The sequence below is a fragment of the Branchiostoma lanceolatum genome, chromosome 18, assembly GCF_035083965.1.
Source record: "Branchiostoma lanceolatum isolate klBraLanc5 chromosome 18, klBraLanc5.hap2, whole genome shotgun sequence".
Taxonomy (NCBI): Eukaryota; Metazoa; Chordata; class Leptocardii; order Amphioxiformes; family Branchiostomatidae; genus Branchiostoma; species Branchiostoma lanceolatum.
The window spans coordinates 419736-437415 of NC_089739.1; the positions used below are offsets into that span (position 1 = coordinate 419736).

Consider the following 17680-nt stretch of genomic DNA (forward strand, 5'->3'; position numbering starts at 1 on the left):
GGTGAAGAGAAACAGCGACAAGCTATGATGGTGATCTGTGACCATGTGAGGAAAATCACATACCGGAGTTCTGTATCATTTTGCAGAAATCTAGGCAGCCACACGCATGATGATACATAGTGGGTTCCCCTACTGAACTCCATTACTGTTTTACATATATTTGTACCTTCCTCCCGGCCAACGAAACAGAATCAGTTGGCTCGATCAAGGACATTTAGAGACTAGATACCTACAATGACGCGACATGGCAAGGAAATTAAAGAAATCGAGTTCGATTTGCGATATACAGGGGGCAATACGACATCTGCGCTTTTGGATGCAATAATTGCCGACCATCTCTGCCCATTGTCGTCTGAAGTGGCCGACCTCAGCGCGGATGTCAGCTGTCAGACCAACTGGGTGAGGCTTTACGTCACCTACAAAGTCGATGCCAGCCCGCGTTTTGACAGGACCATTCTACCCGTACGGCAGGTCTGTTACTTCTTTTGTCTCCAAAGGCTATTAGTGGACCCATCGGACGTGAATGGCGTCATGGTACGGTGTAACTGTTTGCCGCCATCTCACGGCGATACCGTTATGTTCTGTAGGTTTTCATAAGCCTACTTCAGTAAACACTTGAATTAGATCTAATATGTTAAGTTTTATTCTATACCTCTATTTTGTACTATGCATATGTTAAATAGCTGCTGGCGACCTCGCTTATACCTGGCGATTTGACCTTAGCCCTCAATGTATTTTATCGATAAAAAACATGTTTTTAAGCTTTGTCTGTTTTGTTGCCACTTTAGTCATACCTATACGTTTTGCATGATATTCCCATTATGAAGTCAAGGGTAAGACAAATCCAGTTCACGACGCAGCGAGGCCGCCAACGTACCTCGGGTCCAGTGAGATAAATGTTTTAGTGATGCTTCCGTAGATATAAGAGCATCGCTGACTAGGAAAGGATTGGCCCATGCATTTTACAGCTGCGATTTTGCAACTATATCTTTCATCAATTATGTCATTTTTTAGACCATACCCCATCATATTTGCACATCATAATGTCGGGTAGAATCTACCTTTTCCGAGCAAAAAAAAGAAGGAAAGAAGTCAAAATGGACAGTCATATCATCCTTGTATTACACTTGTTTGTACCTTTGGTATATCAATAATTCATCTGGGGAATGTACACATTTCATCAACAGAAAACTGCGGTATATTACATGATAAAAACGATTTTTTTCGTCCACATATTTCTTATGGCAAGGAACGTATCACCATCCCTGGACAGGCCTCCATTTAAACATCACCATGCGGCGCTGAATTGCAACAAATCAATACGAACAAAGAATAACAAAAAAAGTCAGTTTGAAACATGAATGTAACATATATACACGCCACAAGACTAAAGCCACAATCTTCAAAACGTTGATCCAGGGATTTTTACGTATTCATACCTAAGCTTAGTTACCTTCACTCCAGGAACGCAGAACTACCTTGTAACATTTATACCAACACGACTTGAGGAGCCGTGGACTGCGTTAACTGTACATACGGATAGAGGGCCTTTGGTTAGATCTCTACATAAGACACTTCTAACTTGTTACAAGTCTTAAATTGCGGCTGCAATGGCCTTGGCGTAAAGCGGACCGCGCCATAGTCCCCGGATCATCGTTCAGAATCCTCGATTCGTGGTCATCTTCTTATTCTGCAGTCGTTATTGCGGTTTGATCAAAGAGTGAACGTCGACCTGGTCCCATCATCGTCGTCCGCGGCTGTCTGGTGGTCCTGCAGGCTTCGCACAGTTCTATTTCTATACAGATGACACACTTTCACATTCTGCTGCTTTTGCAGACCTCATTGCGACTGGGAGTGTCAATGTCCCCAGGCGACCCCTTAGTCCTTTCAGTTCTTCCTATCTACAGATCAAACATCTTCGTGTTCTGCGGCTGCATTTGCGTCCGTCTGTCGTTGCGGGTGGCTCGGAGTCGATCCGGTCTTGTCATTATTGTCCCAGCTTACCTGCAGCTCTTCAATCTCCTCAGAGTTCTAGGTCCCTATAATATACTCTACAGGGATCGCTGACGATGTGTCATCATCCCAGAGTGCAGTCTGCAGCTCTAATATCACACATTTTCTCATTTTGGTGCCTTTGGTGGTCATAGCGCCTGGGTCGCGGACTGAAGCTGGTCTTGCTGTTGTCCAATCAGTGTCCTCAGAGTTCTACATGTCTAAATATCACAGTTATTCATATTATTGCCGTTGCGGTCGTCATTGCGGCTGGTTCGGGCTGGGAGTTGACCTGGTGGCATTGTCCTCAGGTGACCCCACGGCCTCCCCTTCCGTCTCCTCGCAGTGCGTGAGGCTGTGCCTGCGCAGGTCGCAGTTCCGCCGGAACACCTTGCCGCAGTTGGCGCACTGGTACGGCTTGATGTCCGTGTGCGTCAGCAGGTGTGTCTTCAGGTTGCTGCGCTGGTTGAAGGTGCGCCCGCAGGTGGGGCACTTGTGGGGCGACTCCTGCAGGTGCAGCGTCCTGTGCACGGCCAGAGTCCGCGACTGGCAGAAGCCCTTCCCGCACTCGCTACACTTAAACGGCTTCTCCTTGGAATGGATATACCTGGAGGAGTAAAGAAACAGCTCTACTTATTAAAGAGGGCAAAGTTGACCGCATCGAAACCAAAACCCTCCCTACACTACTCAAAGACAGTACACAGAAGGATAAAGATGATTTCGTAGTCTGATAGACATAATTAGGCCTATGACAGATGTTTGTTAGTTAGTTAGTTAGTTTGTTTGTTGTACTAACTTGTGGTCCCTGAGGTGGTCCTGTCTGCGGAACGCCTTGTGGCAGATGTTTGTTAGTTAGTTAGTTAGTTTGTTTGTTAGTTAGTTAGTTAGTTAGTTTGTTTGTTGTACTAACTTGTGGTCCCTGAGGTGGTCCTGTCTGCGGAACGCCTTGTGGCAGATGTTTGTTAGTTAGTTAGTTAGTTTGTTTGTTTGTTTGTTTGTTAGTTTGTTTGTTTGTTGTACTTACTTGTGGTCCCTGAGGTGGTCCTGTCTGCGGAACGCCTTGTGGCAGATGTTTGTTAGTTAGTTAGTTAGTTTGTTTGTTTGTTTGTTTGTTAGTTTGTTTGTTTGTTGTACTAACTTGTGGTCCCTGAGGTGGTCCTGTCTGCGGAACGCCTTGTGGCAGATGTTTGTTAGTTAGTTAGTTAGTTTGTTTGTTTGTTTGTTTGTTTGTTAGTTTGTTTGTTGTACTTACTTGTGGTCCCTGAGGTGGTCCTGTCTGCGGAACGCCTTGTGGCAGATGTTAGTTAGTTAGTTAGTTAGTTTGTTTGTAAGTTTGTATGTTAGTTAGTTAGTTAGTTTGTTTGTTAGTTAGTTAGTTAGTTAGTTAGTTAGTTAGTTAGTTAGTTTGTTTGCTGTACTTACTTGTGGTCCCTGAGGTGGTCCTGTCTGCGGAACGCCTTGTGGCAGATGTTAGTTAGTTAGTTAGTTAGTTAGTTAGTTAGTTTGTTTGTTGTACTTACTTGTGGTCCCTGAGGTGGTCCTGTCTGCGGAACGCCTTGTGGCAGATGTTTGTTAGTTAGTTTGTTAGTTTGTTTGTTTGTTTGTTTGTTTGTTTGTTTGTTTGTTGTACTTACTTGTGGTCCCTGAGATGATCCTGTCTGCGGAACGCCTTGTGGCAGATGTCGCAGGAGTAGGGCCGCTCGTCCGTGTGGGTCCGCTCGTGGATCAGCAGGTTGTACGACTTGGTGAAGTGCCGCCCGCAGAACCGGCAGATGAACTCCTTCTTGGCTCGGGACGGGAGGCGGCCCCGGGCCGACCTGCGGTCCACCTTCGGCACAAAAGCGGAGGTGTAGCCGCCGGGGATGGGCTGGCGGTGCGCTGCCGGGAAGCCGAGCCCGTGGAACAGCTGGCGGGTGCTGCTGGTGTCCTCCTCCGTCACAGCCTTAGCGAGGTTGGCGAAGTCGAACCGCGGCTTCCCCCGGGCCTCCCCGCCGCCCATGTCCGGGGAGAGCTTCGGTACGGGGCCGGCCAGCGGGGGCGGCAGGTACGGGGAGAAGGCCATGCCGAGCGGCAGGGGGGTGCTGAGGAACGGGAACCTGGGCTGGAAGAGGTGGTCTGCCGGCGGGGAGCCGCACCACAGGCTGCAGGGCAGGACGTGCGGCGGGACGGGCAGCGGCAGCATGCGGAGCGGGGACGCCATGACCGGGAGCGGGTGGAACGGGGCGTCCGGGCGGGATGGCGGCAGCGGCGTCGGGACCAACACCTCCGGGCACGGGGCGGCGGGGCGGCCGTCTGTCAGCGGCGACAGGGGGCGCTTCATCACACCCACACCTGCGACGAACAAACAACAAACAAACATACATTACAGTCATTACTCAAATGCAGGTCATACATGTATGCCTTATAATGTATGGTTGATGCTTTTCGCGTACTCAATGAATTGCTCTGTGTTGTTGTTAGTAGAACACGGTACACGACAGGCGAACAGTCCAACCCAACACCTGCGGCGTTACCTGACACATATCAGGGGAGGAAAAGCCAATTATCCCATTTCCATGGAGATGTCAAGAGCAGGTCAAGTTGAGGTCACGGTCTGAGTTTTCTCCCGGGGCCCGAACATGGCGGACAGACACGCCAAACACGCGCGGTATCGGGGCCGTGCCAGCGCCTGTCGCTCTGCCCGTCCGTCAGCCGAGGGCTGATAACGCAAAAATGTGTCCACATGGTCCGACTTAGCGCCGTGCGTGTGGCCTTCAGCACGGGACGGACGCGCTGTCGGTCATAACTGTCAATCATAGCTGTCAACTATAACTGTCAATCATAGAAATCAATCGTAACTGTCAGCGCGCTGCCTGATAACGCCAAAATGTGTCCACATGGTCCGACTTAGCGCCGTGCGTGTGGCCTTCAGTACGGGACGGACGGGCTGCCTGTCATAACTGTCAATCATAGTTGTCAATCATAGCTGTCAACCATAACTGTCAGTCATAGAAATCAATCGTAACTGTCAGCGCTGAGATAACGCAAAAATGTGTCCACATGGTCCGACTTAGCGCCGTGCGTGTGGCCTTCAGCACGGGACGGACGGGCTGTCGGTCATAACTGTCAATCATAACCGTGAATCATATTAAACTGTCAGTCATCAATGTCAATCACAGCTGTCAATCATAACTGTCAGCGCGCTGCCTGATAACGCAAAAATGTGTCACACATGGTCCGACTTAGCGCCGTGCGTGTGGCCTTCAGCACGGGACGGACGGGCTGTCGGTCATAACTGTCAATCATAACCGTAAATCATATCAAACTGTCAGTCATCAATGTCAATCACAGCTGTCAATCATAACTGTCAGCGCTGAGATAACGCCAAAATGTGCCCACATGTTCCGACTTAGCGCCGTGCGTGTGGCCTTCAGCACGGGACGGACTGTCAAGACTGTCAATCAAAATCGCCAATTATAACTGCCAATCATAAATGTCAATCATAACTGACAATTATAGCTGTCAATCATGAATGTCAATCATGAATGTCAATCATAACTGTCAATCATCACTGTCAATCACATTTATCGATCATAATTGTCATACATGAGGCGGAGGAGTCATCCTCTACATAACGTGGCACCTGTCATTCACCACGGTTACAGTAGAGTCACGGGACAAAGGCCCTGAATCCGCAAAGGTAGCTTTGTCAAAACCATTGCTGACACTTTCGGTAGAATATAAAAAAAACTGAATGCCCGAACTGACGGAATCTGGAATGCCTAAAAGCTTCTCGTCCCCAGATCATCCTGGACATGTCTCGTCCCCAGAGCGCCACGGACAGACATCTCGTCCCCAGATTGCCCTGGTCAGGTGTCGTCCCCAGAGTTTGTGTTTCCCCAGACAGGCCGGTCCTGTCAGTCTGCAGCCCTGACGACATGCCGGCGGTCGGCTCCCGTGATTCATGCCTTCCTGACTTCGCCTCTACTCACGCAACCGTCGCCAAATCGGAAGTCCCGAACGCGGAGTGTTTATCGCCTCATCACGGAAACGTGGGCGTCTGAGCTAACCTGCCCAACTTCAAGTCAAACAACTAGAGTTACCGGAATAACGTAATATTAGCATCAACAACCTCACTTTTATACCCTTTTTGTCAACTTATCACGGAAACGTAGGAGGCTGAACTAACCTGCCCAACTTCAAGTCAAACAACTAGACTTTATTCCACCGGACTAACGTAATATTAGTAGAAACAACCTCACTTTTATACCTTTTTTGTCAACTTATCACGGAAACGTGGGAGGCTGAACTAAACTACCCAACTTCAAGTCAAACAACTAGAGTTACCGGAATAACGTAATATAAGTATATACAACCTCACTTTTATACCTTTTTTGTCAACTTATCACGAAAACGTGGGGGGCTGAACTAAACTACCCAACTTCAAGTCAAACAACTAGACCTTATTCAACCGGACTAACGTAATATTGATATCAACAAATTTCTTTTATACCTTTTTATCGTCTTATCACGGGAACGTGGGAGGCTGAGCTAAGCTATCCAACTTCAAGTCAAACCACTGGACTTTATAAGTATATCCCACTGGACTTACGTAATATTAGTATCAACAACCATACTTTTATATCCTTTTATCGTCTTATTACAAAAATGTGGGAGGCTGAGCTAAGCTGACCGACTAAGTCAAACAACTAAAATGTATTCAACCGGACTAACGTAATGTTAATATCAACAACCTCACTTTTATATGTGTTTATCGTCCTATCACGGAAACGTAGGAGGCTGAACTAAGCTACCCAACTTCAAGTCAAACCACTAGGCTATATAAGTATATCCCACCGGACTTACGTAATATCAGTATCAACAACCACACTTTTGTATCCTTTTTTTCGTCTTATTACAAAAATGTGGTAGGCTGAGCTACGCTGTCCGACTAAGTCAATCAACTAAAATGTATTCAACCGGACTAACGTAATATTAGTATCAACAACCCCACTTTTATATCTGTTTATCACATCATTACGGAAATGAAGGCAGCTGAGCGAAGTTACCGAAAGTTTAAAAGTCATAATTACGTCATATTTCGTCATAACAGTACCAAACAAAATTGCAGGAATTATAAAACTTTACATGCACATCACTCTCTCCAAATTTGGTGATGATACACCATACCGTTTTGAAGTTCTGAGGGGGGGGGGGCGAATGATCCCCCCCCCCCCACCCGTCCAAGAAGTCTAAAGAAAAGCCCGGTCTAGAAAGGGTTAATACAGCATGGTGAATAGCCAGTCTAGTCCCGACTCTGACGGAGGGAAATGGAAGTGCTGACCCCGCGGTGTTCTGACACGTTCCGGTTCGTTATCAGCGTCACGCCGTGATGAAGACAAATTGGGAGGCGCTGAGCCGACGGGTGGCGGGCAGGGGACAAGGGGGCACAAAATAGCTAGCCTGAACTCAATCAAGCTCCTGTAACGGCTTGCCGCCCTGTAACCGCATAGCCGCGGGGAGGGGACAAGGGGGCACAGAATAGCCTGGTATCGAACGCGTATATAAATCCTGTACAGGCTGGATACCAGGGAAAGACTGTAGGAACGTGGGGCACGAAATATCCTGGTACCCAGTCTGTATATAAACATTGCGACTGGATATCAGGCAAAGACTGCATGGGCAGGGCACAAAGTAGCCTGGTGCTCAGCCTGTACAATATTTATATACAGGCTAGACACCAGGCAAAGACTGTAGGAGCAGTAGGCACACAGTAGCCTGGTACCCAGCCTGTACACGGTTTTTACACAGGCTGGACACCAGCTGGCAAAGACTGCAGGAGCAGGGCACAATGTAGCCTGGTGCTCAGCCTGTACAATATTTATATACAGGCTAGACACCAGGCAAAGACTGTAGGAGCAGTAGGCACACAGTAGCCTGGTACCCAGCCTGTACACGGTTTTTACACAGGCTGGACACCAGCTGGCAAAGACTGCAGGAGCAGGGCACAATGTAGCCTGGTGCTCAGCCTGTACACGGTTTTTACACAGGCTGGACACCAGCTGGCAAAGACTGCAGGAGCAGGGCACAATGTAGCCTGGTGCTCAGCCTGTACAATATTTATATACAGGCTAGACACCAGGCAAAGACTGTAGGAGCAGTAGGCACACAGTAGCCTGGTGCTCAGCCTGTACACGGTTTATATACAGGCTGGACACTAGGCAAAGACTGCAGGAGCGGGGCACAAAGTAGCCTGGTGCTCAGCCTGTACACGGTTTATATACAGGCTGGACACCAGGCAAAGACTGCAGGAGCGGGGCACAGAGTAGCCTGGTGCTCAGCCTGTACAAGGCTTATATACAGGCTGAGCACTAGGCAAAGACTGCAGCAGAGGGGCACAAAGTAGCCTGGTGCTCAGCCTGTACAAGGTTTATATACAGGCTGGACACCAGGCAAAGACTGCAGGAGCAGGGCACAAAGTAGCCTGGTACCCAGCCTGTACACGGTTTATATACAGGCTGGGCACCAGGCAACGACTGCAGGAGCAGGAGCACAAAGTAGCCTGGTACCCAGCCTGTACAAGGCTTATATACAGGCTGAGCACTAGGCAAAGACTGCAGCAGAGGGGCACAAAGTAGCCTGGTGCTCAGCCTGTACAAGGTTTATATACAGGCTGGACACCAGGCAAAGACTGCAGGAGCAGGGCACAAAGTAGACTGGTGCTCAGCCTGTACACGGTTTATATACAGGCTGGACACCAGGCAAAGACTGCAGGAGCAGGGCACAAAGTAGCCTGGTGCTCGGCCTGTACAAGGTTTATATACAGGCTGGACACCAGGCAAAGACTGCAGGAGCGGGGCACAAAGTAGCCTGGTGCTCGGCCTGTACAAGGTTTATATACAGGCTGGACACCAGTCATAGACTGTAGGAGCAGGAGCACAAAGTAGCCTGGAACCCAGTCTGTACAAGGTGTGTATACAGGCTGGACACCAGGCAAAGACTGCAGGAGCAGGGCACAAAGTAGCCTGGTGCTCGGCCTGTACAAGGTTTATATACAGGCTGGACACCAGGCAAAGACTGCAGGAGCGGGGCACAAAGTAGCCTGGTGCTCAGCCTGTACAAGGTTTATATACAGGCTGGACACCAGGCAAAGACTGCAGCAGAGGGGCACAAAGTAGCCTGGTGCTCAGCCTGTACAAGGTTTATATACAGGCTGGACACCAGGCAAAGACTGCAGGAGCGGGGCACAAAGTAGACTGGTGCTCAGCCTGTACAAGGTTTATATACAGGCTGGACACCAGGCAAAGACTGCAGGAGCAGGGCACAAAGTAGACTGGTGCTCAGCCTGTACAAGGTTTATATACAGGCTGGACACCAGGCAAAGACTGCAGGAGCGGGGCACAAAGTAGACTGGTGCTCGGCCTGTACAAGGCTTATATACAGGCTGGACACCAGGCAAAGACTGCAGGAGCAGGGCACAAAGTTATCTGGTACCCAGCCTGTACAAGGTGTGTATACAGGCTGGGCACCAGGCAAAGACTGCAGGAGCAGGAGGCACAAAGTAGCCTGGTGCCAAGCCTGTACACGGTTTATACACAGGCTGGACACCAGGCAAAGACTGTAGGAGCAGGAGCACAAAGTAGCCTGGAACCCAGCCTGTACATGGTTTATATACAGGCTGGACATCAGGCAAAGACTGTGGGAGCAGGAGCACAAAGTAGCCTGGTACCCAGCCTGTACATGGTTTATATACAGGCTGGACACCAGGCAAAGACTGCAAGAGCGGGGCACAGAGTATCCTGGTACCCAGTCTGTACAAGGTGTGTATACAGGCTGAGCACTAGGCAAAGACTGCAGGAGCAGGAGGCACAAAGTAGCCTGGTACCCAGCCTGTACAAGGTTTATATACAGGCTGGACACCAGTCATAGACTGTAGGAGCAGGACCGGGCACAAAGTAGCCTGGTGCTCAGCCTGTACAAGGTGTGTATGCAGGCTGGACACCAGGCAAAGACTAGTGTAGGGGCAGGGGCACAACGTAGCCTGTACCTAGCCGCTGTATAAAAAACTTATAGTTATACAGGTTGGATATCAGGCAAAGACTGTATTGGAGCAGTGAACTCACAACATAACGTAGCCTGGTAACCCGACTGTATATAAAACTTGTACAGGCCGGGTACTAGGCAAAGACCGGGGCATGGGCACAAGGTAGCCTAGTACCAAGCCTTTGCATAAACATCGTACAGGCTGGAAACTGGGCAAAGATTGCAGAGGTTGAAACACAAGATAGCCTGGTGCCCAGCCTATATATGTATAAATCCTGTGCAGACTGAGTACTAGGCTAAGTCTGTAGGGGCAGCGGACACTATATGAATGGACCGTGGCTAGCTTTTAGAGATAGCCTACTATCCGGCCCAGGGAAACGGTCTACATTTCGTTGTACACTAGAACATGTCTATGATCATATATGTTTTGGTAGAAAGGTATGCCACAGTGTAAACTACAGCAGTCTATTATCTTGAAGTGTTCTTTTAATTTTTGCCCCCCCCCCCCCAAATGTGTATTCCTTTCATTGCTACCAATATGGTGTCCTTAAAGGTACTGTGACCAGTGCTTTAATTTTTGTTTTATTAAGAAACACGCTTTTCAGCAGGCTTATGAAATGTTTTCTTTATGATTAGTTAATGTCATGAAAATCAGGACATCTCGCCCCGGCTGCAAATCAATAAGACGGATTATAACGCGCCCTCATTCCATCTTCTTTTAAACGAAACTTTTTGAGACTGAAGAAAATAAAGCGAATGGATACCACTAACAGTTAGCCCTTATTTAGGCATAGACACCTTCTCGATAGCTCAAACAGTGAAACAAATGCTCGATAAACACCCTCGAACACGTCAATGGTTTAGAAATAGACCTACAAACACATCAGCGGGTCAGAGTTTAGTGTTCGAGAAGGTGAAGGTTTTGAGTGCAGCGGGCTGAAGTCTGCACAGGAGAATTTCAAAAGCACTTTGCAATGTTAAGATAAGAAATAGATGTTACGTTTATGTTAATCAGAGACGAAATGTTGAACATATGTAAAGACCCCAGCACACTTATTGTAAAGATTAGTGGCGCCCCAGTGTGCTTGGCTGAAAACGCGAGCCGTAGGGAAGCCGCACTGAAGTATCAGCTATAGCAAAACCTTTATGCTTCGTCTCTTACCTCAATATATATATATATATCTTACCTCAATATATATATATATATATATATATATATATATATATATATATATATATATATATATATATATATATATATATATATATATATATATATATATATATATATATATATATATATATATATATATATATATAACGATTCGGGTTCGTCTTACTTGGCCTTTTAATCAGCCCGTGAGAAAAACGACAACTAATCATATTGTTCCAAACAGCCGCTTCGGTTCCACCACTCAATACTCAACTAAGAGGTGACCCAACCGTCAATGTTTTTAACGTTTTATCATTGGTCTTATTCTGAGGATGTAAAGTGTACGCGGTTGTTCGCCATGAGTTTTCCTGTGCCCTCTGTAACATGAAACCTCAGGGTTCAGCACAAGATTTACACCTGAGCCCAGACTGTTTGTTTCTAAGTGAGTGGAGTTTGTTTTTCCTGTAACCACCGCTCTGCTACGCGTGGCGATGCGACTCGGTTCACAATAAAAGTCTATTTATCAGCTTATAGCAAAGACAATTGTTACAAGGTTAGACATAAAATGGCTCGATAAATCTCGTCTCTCGTGCCTGTCGACGTCAAAGAAGCTGGTTGGTTTACGAAAGACGAACGGTGAATTGTATGGCCCTGATTCTGTCATGGAAGTGAGAATGAGACTCTTTGTTTAAGAAGCCAGCAAATCATGTCCATCCTAATTTCCCTCGTTTACAGATGAAAAGAAAACATTTTTCCTTTTAATTTCCTAATATCACACAACTAACACATTGCAGGAAAAGTATGATCTTTCGTATTCTACTGTTTCAGAAAAAGAACTCTCTATTTGGGCAACCCTAGTTCTTCATGTAACAGAGTGTTCAGGCCGAACCAATAAAAGTCAAACCCAATAACTTAGAGTTTATAATTTAGAGTCAGCATCTAGACTAGAGTAGACATCTGTTGTATTGTTCGTCTTTTGTTTCTACTACTTGCATTTAGTCTGCGGGCAAGAATTTGTGATAAACTTAAACGGGACTTTTGTAGAAACAAGCTCATAATAACACCAAGACTTAGTCTTAAAAGACGAAAAACTTTTTTATGTCTATTTGATGATTTGCCTACATGAATGCCCATTCCGTCTGTGACGCAGTCAGTCTTAACGGAGGGGACAAGAAATCTTCCTTTGTGCCATATACTAAAATCAATGTCAGAATTTAAGAGAACACATTTTACTGTACCTTTTGCTCTATTGGCCGCCCTGACGACACCCTGAGAAGTCTTACGGTAACTTCTATTTCGTTGTTTAGTCTAAGTCGAACTCTTAGACTTTGAGGAATCTTAAAGTGGCTTCTGTTTTAGCGTTGAAGCCAAGCCTTCGGAAAGCATCTTACTGCGAGTTTTTGTGAAATACTGTACACCTGTCTTTTATCATTCGTGCTCATGCGCCGAAAAGTCTTAAAGTAGTTTTTCCCTTATCGTTGGAGTCTCAGACCGAAATCAAGACGTCAGGAGAAATCTTAAAGGGTCTACAGTTTCTTAATCGAAACGCCAGATGCCAGAGTCTTAGACGAGCTCTGTTTTATGATCGGACTAAGACAACGTTAAGAAACTGCGGAGGCAACAGGGATCTTTAAGACTCTAGTTACGGCTGATGGGGACTGATAAAGGCGAAGATGAAACCGCGCAGACGATACAGACACCGCACGGTCGTCACGGCAACGCTTTGAACTTGAGCCGATGAAGTGTATAACTGGTAGTTATTAGTGCGATATCAGATGTATAACTGGTAAGTTATCGGGGCAGACCCGCCACATGGCCGGCTGGAGGGCGGGTTAGCCCCGCTACTGTGTGTGGTCTGAAAACAAACTTGTTTTATGTTTCATGCACAGTCGGGACATTTTCCTGTTACTTTTTCTGACATCTAGGAAACGCCTACTATTCTTTTATAACACTAGCGCCAAGCGCCCTTTAGTAGCGTCGCCTGGTTAACACGTCATACGCTGTCTGCGCGTTTTTCTATCAATTTTTGAGGCTTCCACAAAAAAGACGACTGTTTTCATTTTGAGGCGCTAGTATCGACGCGCTTTTGTTGTAACTTCCTGCTTGTTCTATATCTGTATCTGTATATATTAGCCTGGTATAACCGGCCTTCGGCGTAACACACCGTGCTATACACCGTGTACTGTCTGGGCATTTCCCTCTGTTCTTCTGGCTAACAATTGTCTACGAGACGTTCTTTCCGTTTGGGACACTAGCGTCAATGCATCCTTGATTTCGTTGTCCAGACTTCATGCACAAGATGCTCGGTTTTTTTATCGTTATTGTTTGTACAGCTCTAACTCTGTAACTTTTACTTCTAAAGAGGTATTCATATCAACTAGTACCCGCCGATCGCTTATGGTGAGAGGAGAATAGGGGGAGTTGTATAAGTTGAGCGAAGAAAAGCCTGAGGGCCACCAAGAGCTCCTCCTGTCGGCACCAAGAACTCCCCCGAGAAATCTTTTCTTACCAGATTCTGCCAGTGTCTGCCAAATATTTTTTCAGCGAATGCCGGCAAGTGTTGGTAATAAAGCTGCGCATGGCGCACGATTGAAAACGAGGAAGCTGGAAAGCATGGGTACAGAAATAAGCATCATCATCGGCAGTCGCTCGTGACCGAGCGTTAGAATGCAGGTCCCAGTTACTGTCCAGTTACTTCGTGTCAGATGAGGCGTCGGTTACTGTTCAGTTACTGATCATACTGTTAATCAGGCCTCCATTGCAGAACTAAGTAGGTAGACGATAAACTTCTCCAACGAGGGTGCTAGTCTCACTAAACTGATACAGTAGAACACGCAAGAAGACAAACGTCCAGACCAAGCATGATATACAAACCAGCTTGTTTCCTTATTTCTAAGATATCATTTCTAACAATCCATCCCAGACGAGAAGAAATTAGCCGCGACAACTCAATATTTCCGCGTTATCAACCCGGGATGAGGCGTTTATGATTTCGTTCTTGTTTAGCCTGACTATTACAGAGTGGAGCTTGTTTCACCGTAAACGTCTGCAGAATCTGTGAAGAAAACCTTGGACTCAGACTATCATAACTTAGGCGTAAGGAATCGTTCGGCGGGACATGATGAACCAGCAGTCCGCGATGATATTTCACGCGATGACGACAGTAAAAGATAAATATGGAAAGAAATAGAAAAAAAAACATTTCTGACAAACGTTTCTAAAATCCTCCTTTATCTAAACCTGCTAGTATTACTTATTAGTCTTGCCTTGTCCGTTACTATTTCTCGAGCAAAAACTGCAACAAGCTTTCTAATCTTGTCTTTCATGATCATAACTGAAATTATGAGACGACCAGGCAGAAGAAGTGATTCGGGGGCATGAGAGCTGACCGCGGCGGGGACCGTGCAGCGGCCCGCCGAGCACGGGTAGAACACGCTCCGCCAGAACACAGCCCAGTCGGTTTTTTTAAGGCGTTTTGTCAACCAAGGAAATCCTGATCTGATATAGTATTAGGAAAGACTGTCTGTTTTTGAAATGCTATCCTCTATCCTTGTTATATCTCTTTCTAAGCGATACTTGTATTTTGCTCTGTGCAGTCGACTGAAAAGTCGTCTGAATGCCCTCTACACCTCCTCTACATGCACACGGCAGCTAGTTAAGAACCTAACGAATGGACGTATAGACAACCTTCCTTCTGCACAGATTAGCGACTTGTTTCTTACAATATCGTAATCTTTACTCTTTACATCTTACCATCATGTTATTTGTGATTATCCCTTGGCCATAACTTCCAGTTCGTCTCTCTGTACCCATCTAACTGTGGTGTCCGACACAGATGTCTGTAAGTAGTAGGGACCTTGACACATATAGTTCTGGGTTATCGCCATTTCTTGAAACTTTCTTCCAGAAACAAAAATCGATGTTGAATGCAGATTATGATGATTTCAGCTTATTTTCCAACACAGAAAAGTGGCGACTTGAACTCTACCCAAGTGATAGGCAGGTCTCCATTATTTTGTGCAGGCCAGAGGGCTGAAACGCTCAGCCTCTTTCCTTTATAGATATTAGTACTGAAGAGCTCCGATGCAAGTCTGATATACAGTTATAAAGGCTGGGAACCTCACATTTAATGATAGCAATAATCTGTTGTTTTTTTCCCACAGCAGCACATAACTTATATCATGATATACAATACAACACGGCGTGTAACAAGAACCTCTCTATAAAATCCATCAGTTCTTTTGCCCAATCGCCATCTCTCACATCTCAAGTTCAGAGAAAGTGAAAGAAACTTTCTTCAGATTTAAGAAGTGGAGAATTCTCACCGTGTTGGTCCGAGACGTGCGCCGCTTCCTCAGACCTCTGCTTAATCAGGAAAATCTTCGGCATCTTGTGAGAACGAACTTCTCTAAACCAGCTCGCACTTCAAGGCTCGGAAGCGGAGCTGTGGGCGGGACAGGCGGGGCTGAAGCGATGACTTCCCGGCGCGAGACTCGGGCCGCTCCGTGCCGCTCAGCGTACCGACAAGACTGCTGCTCCGCACGACGACTTCCTCAGAAGAATGCGTGTCCTCTCCTCTCCTCACGACACGCCCAAGACGCAAGATTAATCTCCTTGAAGGAGACGCTGCCCAGCTGGTAGGCCGAAGTGTTGACAGTTTATTTATTATTAACTTCTTGAACTAATCATTAGTTACAATGTAACGTCCTCCCCGCCAGCACAGTGGCAGGCTCAAACAGCTCAAGATGGATGGCCACTTTAAGGACCCTCCCGTTATCGCGCGGCCACTTCTCCGCCTCAAGACGCTGACAGATGACGTCTTGTCAGAACGTGAACTTCAGGGTGTCGGCAGGGCGGTCAGGCGGGTCTCTACCAGACTAACTACTGCAGGCACAATGTCTGTCAGGGGAAGGCAGTTGGACACTGTAGTGTAATAACAGGCAGGGCGGTCAGGCGGGTCTCTACCGGACTAACAACTGCAGGGGGAATATCTGTCAGGGGAAGGCTGGACACTGTAGTGTAGTGTAACATTTGCCCGCGTTGTTAAATGTCCCCCTTCCAGCGGAGTGACCCTCCTGGCCAATTGTTCGCGCTATTTTGGCTGAATTCTACTGTCTATAACCCCATAGTGACGGAGGCTAGGCCATCGCGGAGAAACCTGTTTTTGTGTGCTTAAATTTCGCACTCGACGTCAGGGTATATTAGCCGTCGTTTGTTGAACAAACAGGGCTGTAGAGGAGGGAGAAGAGGCTACTGACGGCTTGTCAGCTACGCAAGCAGAACGTCAGGAGAACGCTGCGTCAGCGGAGCCGCAAAACTACTTAAGCCGGCGTCACAATTCATGTGAGCGTCGGCCGACTTTGTAGATCGCCCGAAGCTCGCCGAATTTCAAAATCGCCAGAGCGTCGACCGTATTTTCCAATGAAAATCTCGGGCGACGTCCTTCGAACACTAAAACTAAAAATTCCCTATGAGATGGTACCATCTCTTGGACATGGACGAAGTCAGTATCGACTAACCTGATAAAAGGCCGATATTTGGATCAACTTTTCTTTCTAAAAATCGCCCGAAGCCCGCGTAATCGACAGGACGTCGGCCGTACTTCGGCCGAAAATGCACATTTGAAGGTTGCCAACACGTCGGCCGAGCTGAATTTCTTATTTGTGACGGGGGCTTTACAACAGATTACCTAAGCCGTCAGCAACACTTAAGACTCGGTACACAAGGCGTGCAATCTGTGGCTACTTGAAGAAGTTGTTTTTGTGTACCGTTGTTTCAGCCCGCCCCGTTGTCTTCCCTTCTGCGGCTGCGTTTGTAAAAGTGCGAGGCGAGGTTAACACCACAAATCGCGCGGCGAAATGTCAATCAAGAAGCGATAATACGGTGGGACGACAAGAGCGGGCAAACACGGGGGTACCGAATAGACCGATACTCGTACTTTTTATTGACCGTTTCTCCTGGCGCTGAATGCGGCTGTTTGCGCAGGATCGCGCCGGAGTAATTAAAGCGGGGAGATCGGGCGGGCTCGCCGTGGAGTGTTTGCGGTGCGGCCGCGGGCTGGAGAGGGGACCGAGTCGCTCTTACGGACAGCCGGGCAACCCGGAGGGCTCGGAGAAATGTTAGCCTCTAACAGGCCCCGCAGGATGGCTGGAAAAATAGTAGAAATTGGCCTAATAGAGTGAATAGTATGCCAAGGGAGTTGGCTACGGAGAGAGGGTCCAATATGCCATCATAGCGGCAAACTGTACCCCTATAGCAGACTAACTCCTCTTGCATGTCTTTCTGTCTATTTGGTGAGTTTCTACTCTTTCCAGCCGCCTCTGGAGCCTGGTAGAGGCTAGAGTTGGTTGGAGAGGGGGCAGAGACGCTCTTACAGACAGCCAGGCAACCCGGAGGGCTCGGAGAAATGTAACAAAGCTGGTCGGCGCGTCAGGACGGGTGTCAGGCGGGTGTTTGGCTACTGTCAAGCCGAGGTGGGGTGAGGAACGTCAGGAGGACTGACGGTGATGAATG

At 47.3% G+C, this 17680-nt stretch overlaps 1 protein-coding gene across 1 annotated transcript; it reads right to left on the bottom strand.

The window, feature by feature from the left end:
- Window positions 1-1100: 1100 nt before the first annotated feature.
- Window positions 1101-16070, bottom strand: LOC136424418 (protein odd-skipped-related 2-like). Its single transcript, XM_066413016.1, has 3 exons — window positions 15493-16070; window positions 3627-4323; window positions 1101-2599 (listed from the first exon to the last, which is right to left on the bottom strand). The coding sequence occupies exons 1-3, from the start codon at window positions 15554-15556 to the stop codon at window positions 2254-2256; spliced, it is 1107 nt and encodes a 368-aa protein (XP_066269113.1). The 5' UTR covers window positions 15557-16070; the 3' UTR covers window positions 1101-2253.
- Window positions 16071-17680: the final 1610 nt, after the last annotated feature.

Bases quoted from the DNA above. Each gene is read 5' to 3' on its own strand.
- LOC136424418 (XM_066413016.1), bottom strand. From the start codon at position 15,556: ATGCCGAAGATTTTCCTGATTAAGCAGAGGTCTGAGGAAGCGGCGCAC. The intron at 4,324-15,492 runs GTGAGAATTCTC...TGTTCGTCGCAG, and splicing joins GCACGTCTCGGACCAACACG to GTGTGGGTGTGATGAAGCGC. The intron at 2,600-3,626 runs GTAAGTACAACA...TTACTCCTCCAG, and splicing joins GATCATCTCAGGGACCACAA to GTATATCCATTCCAAGGAGA.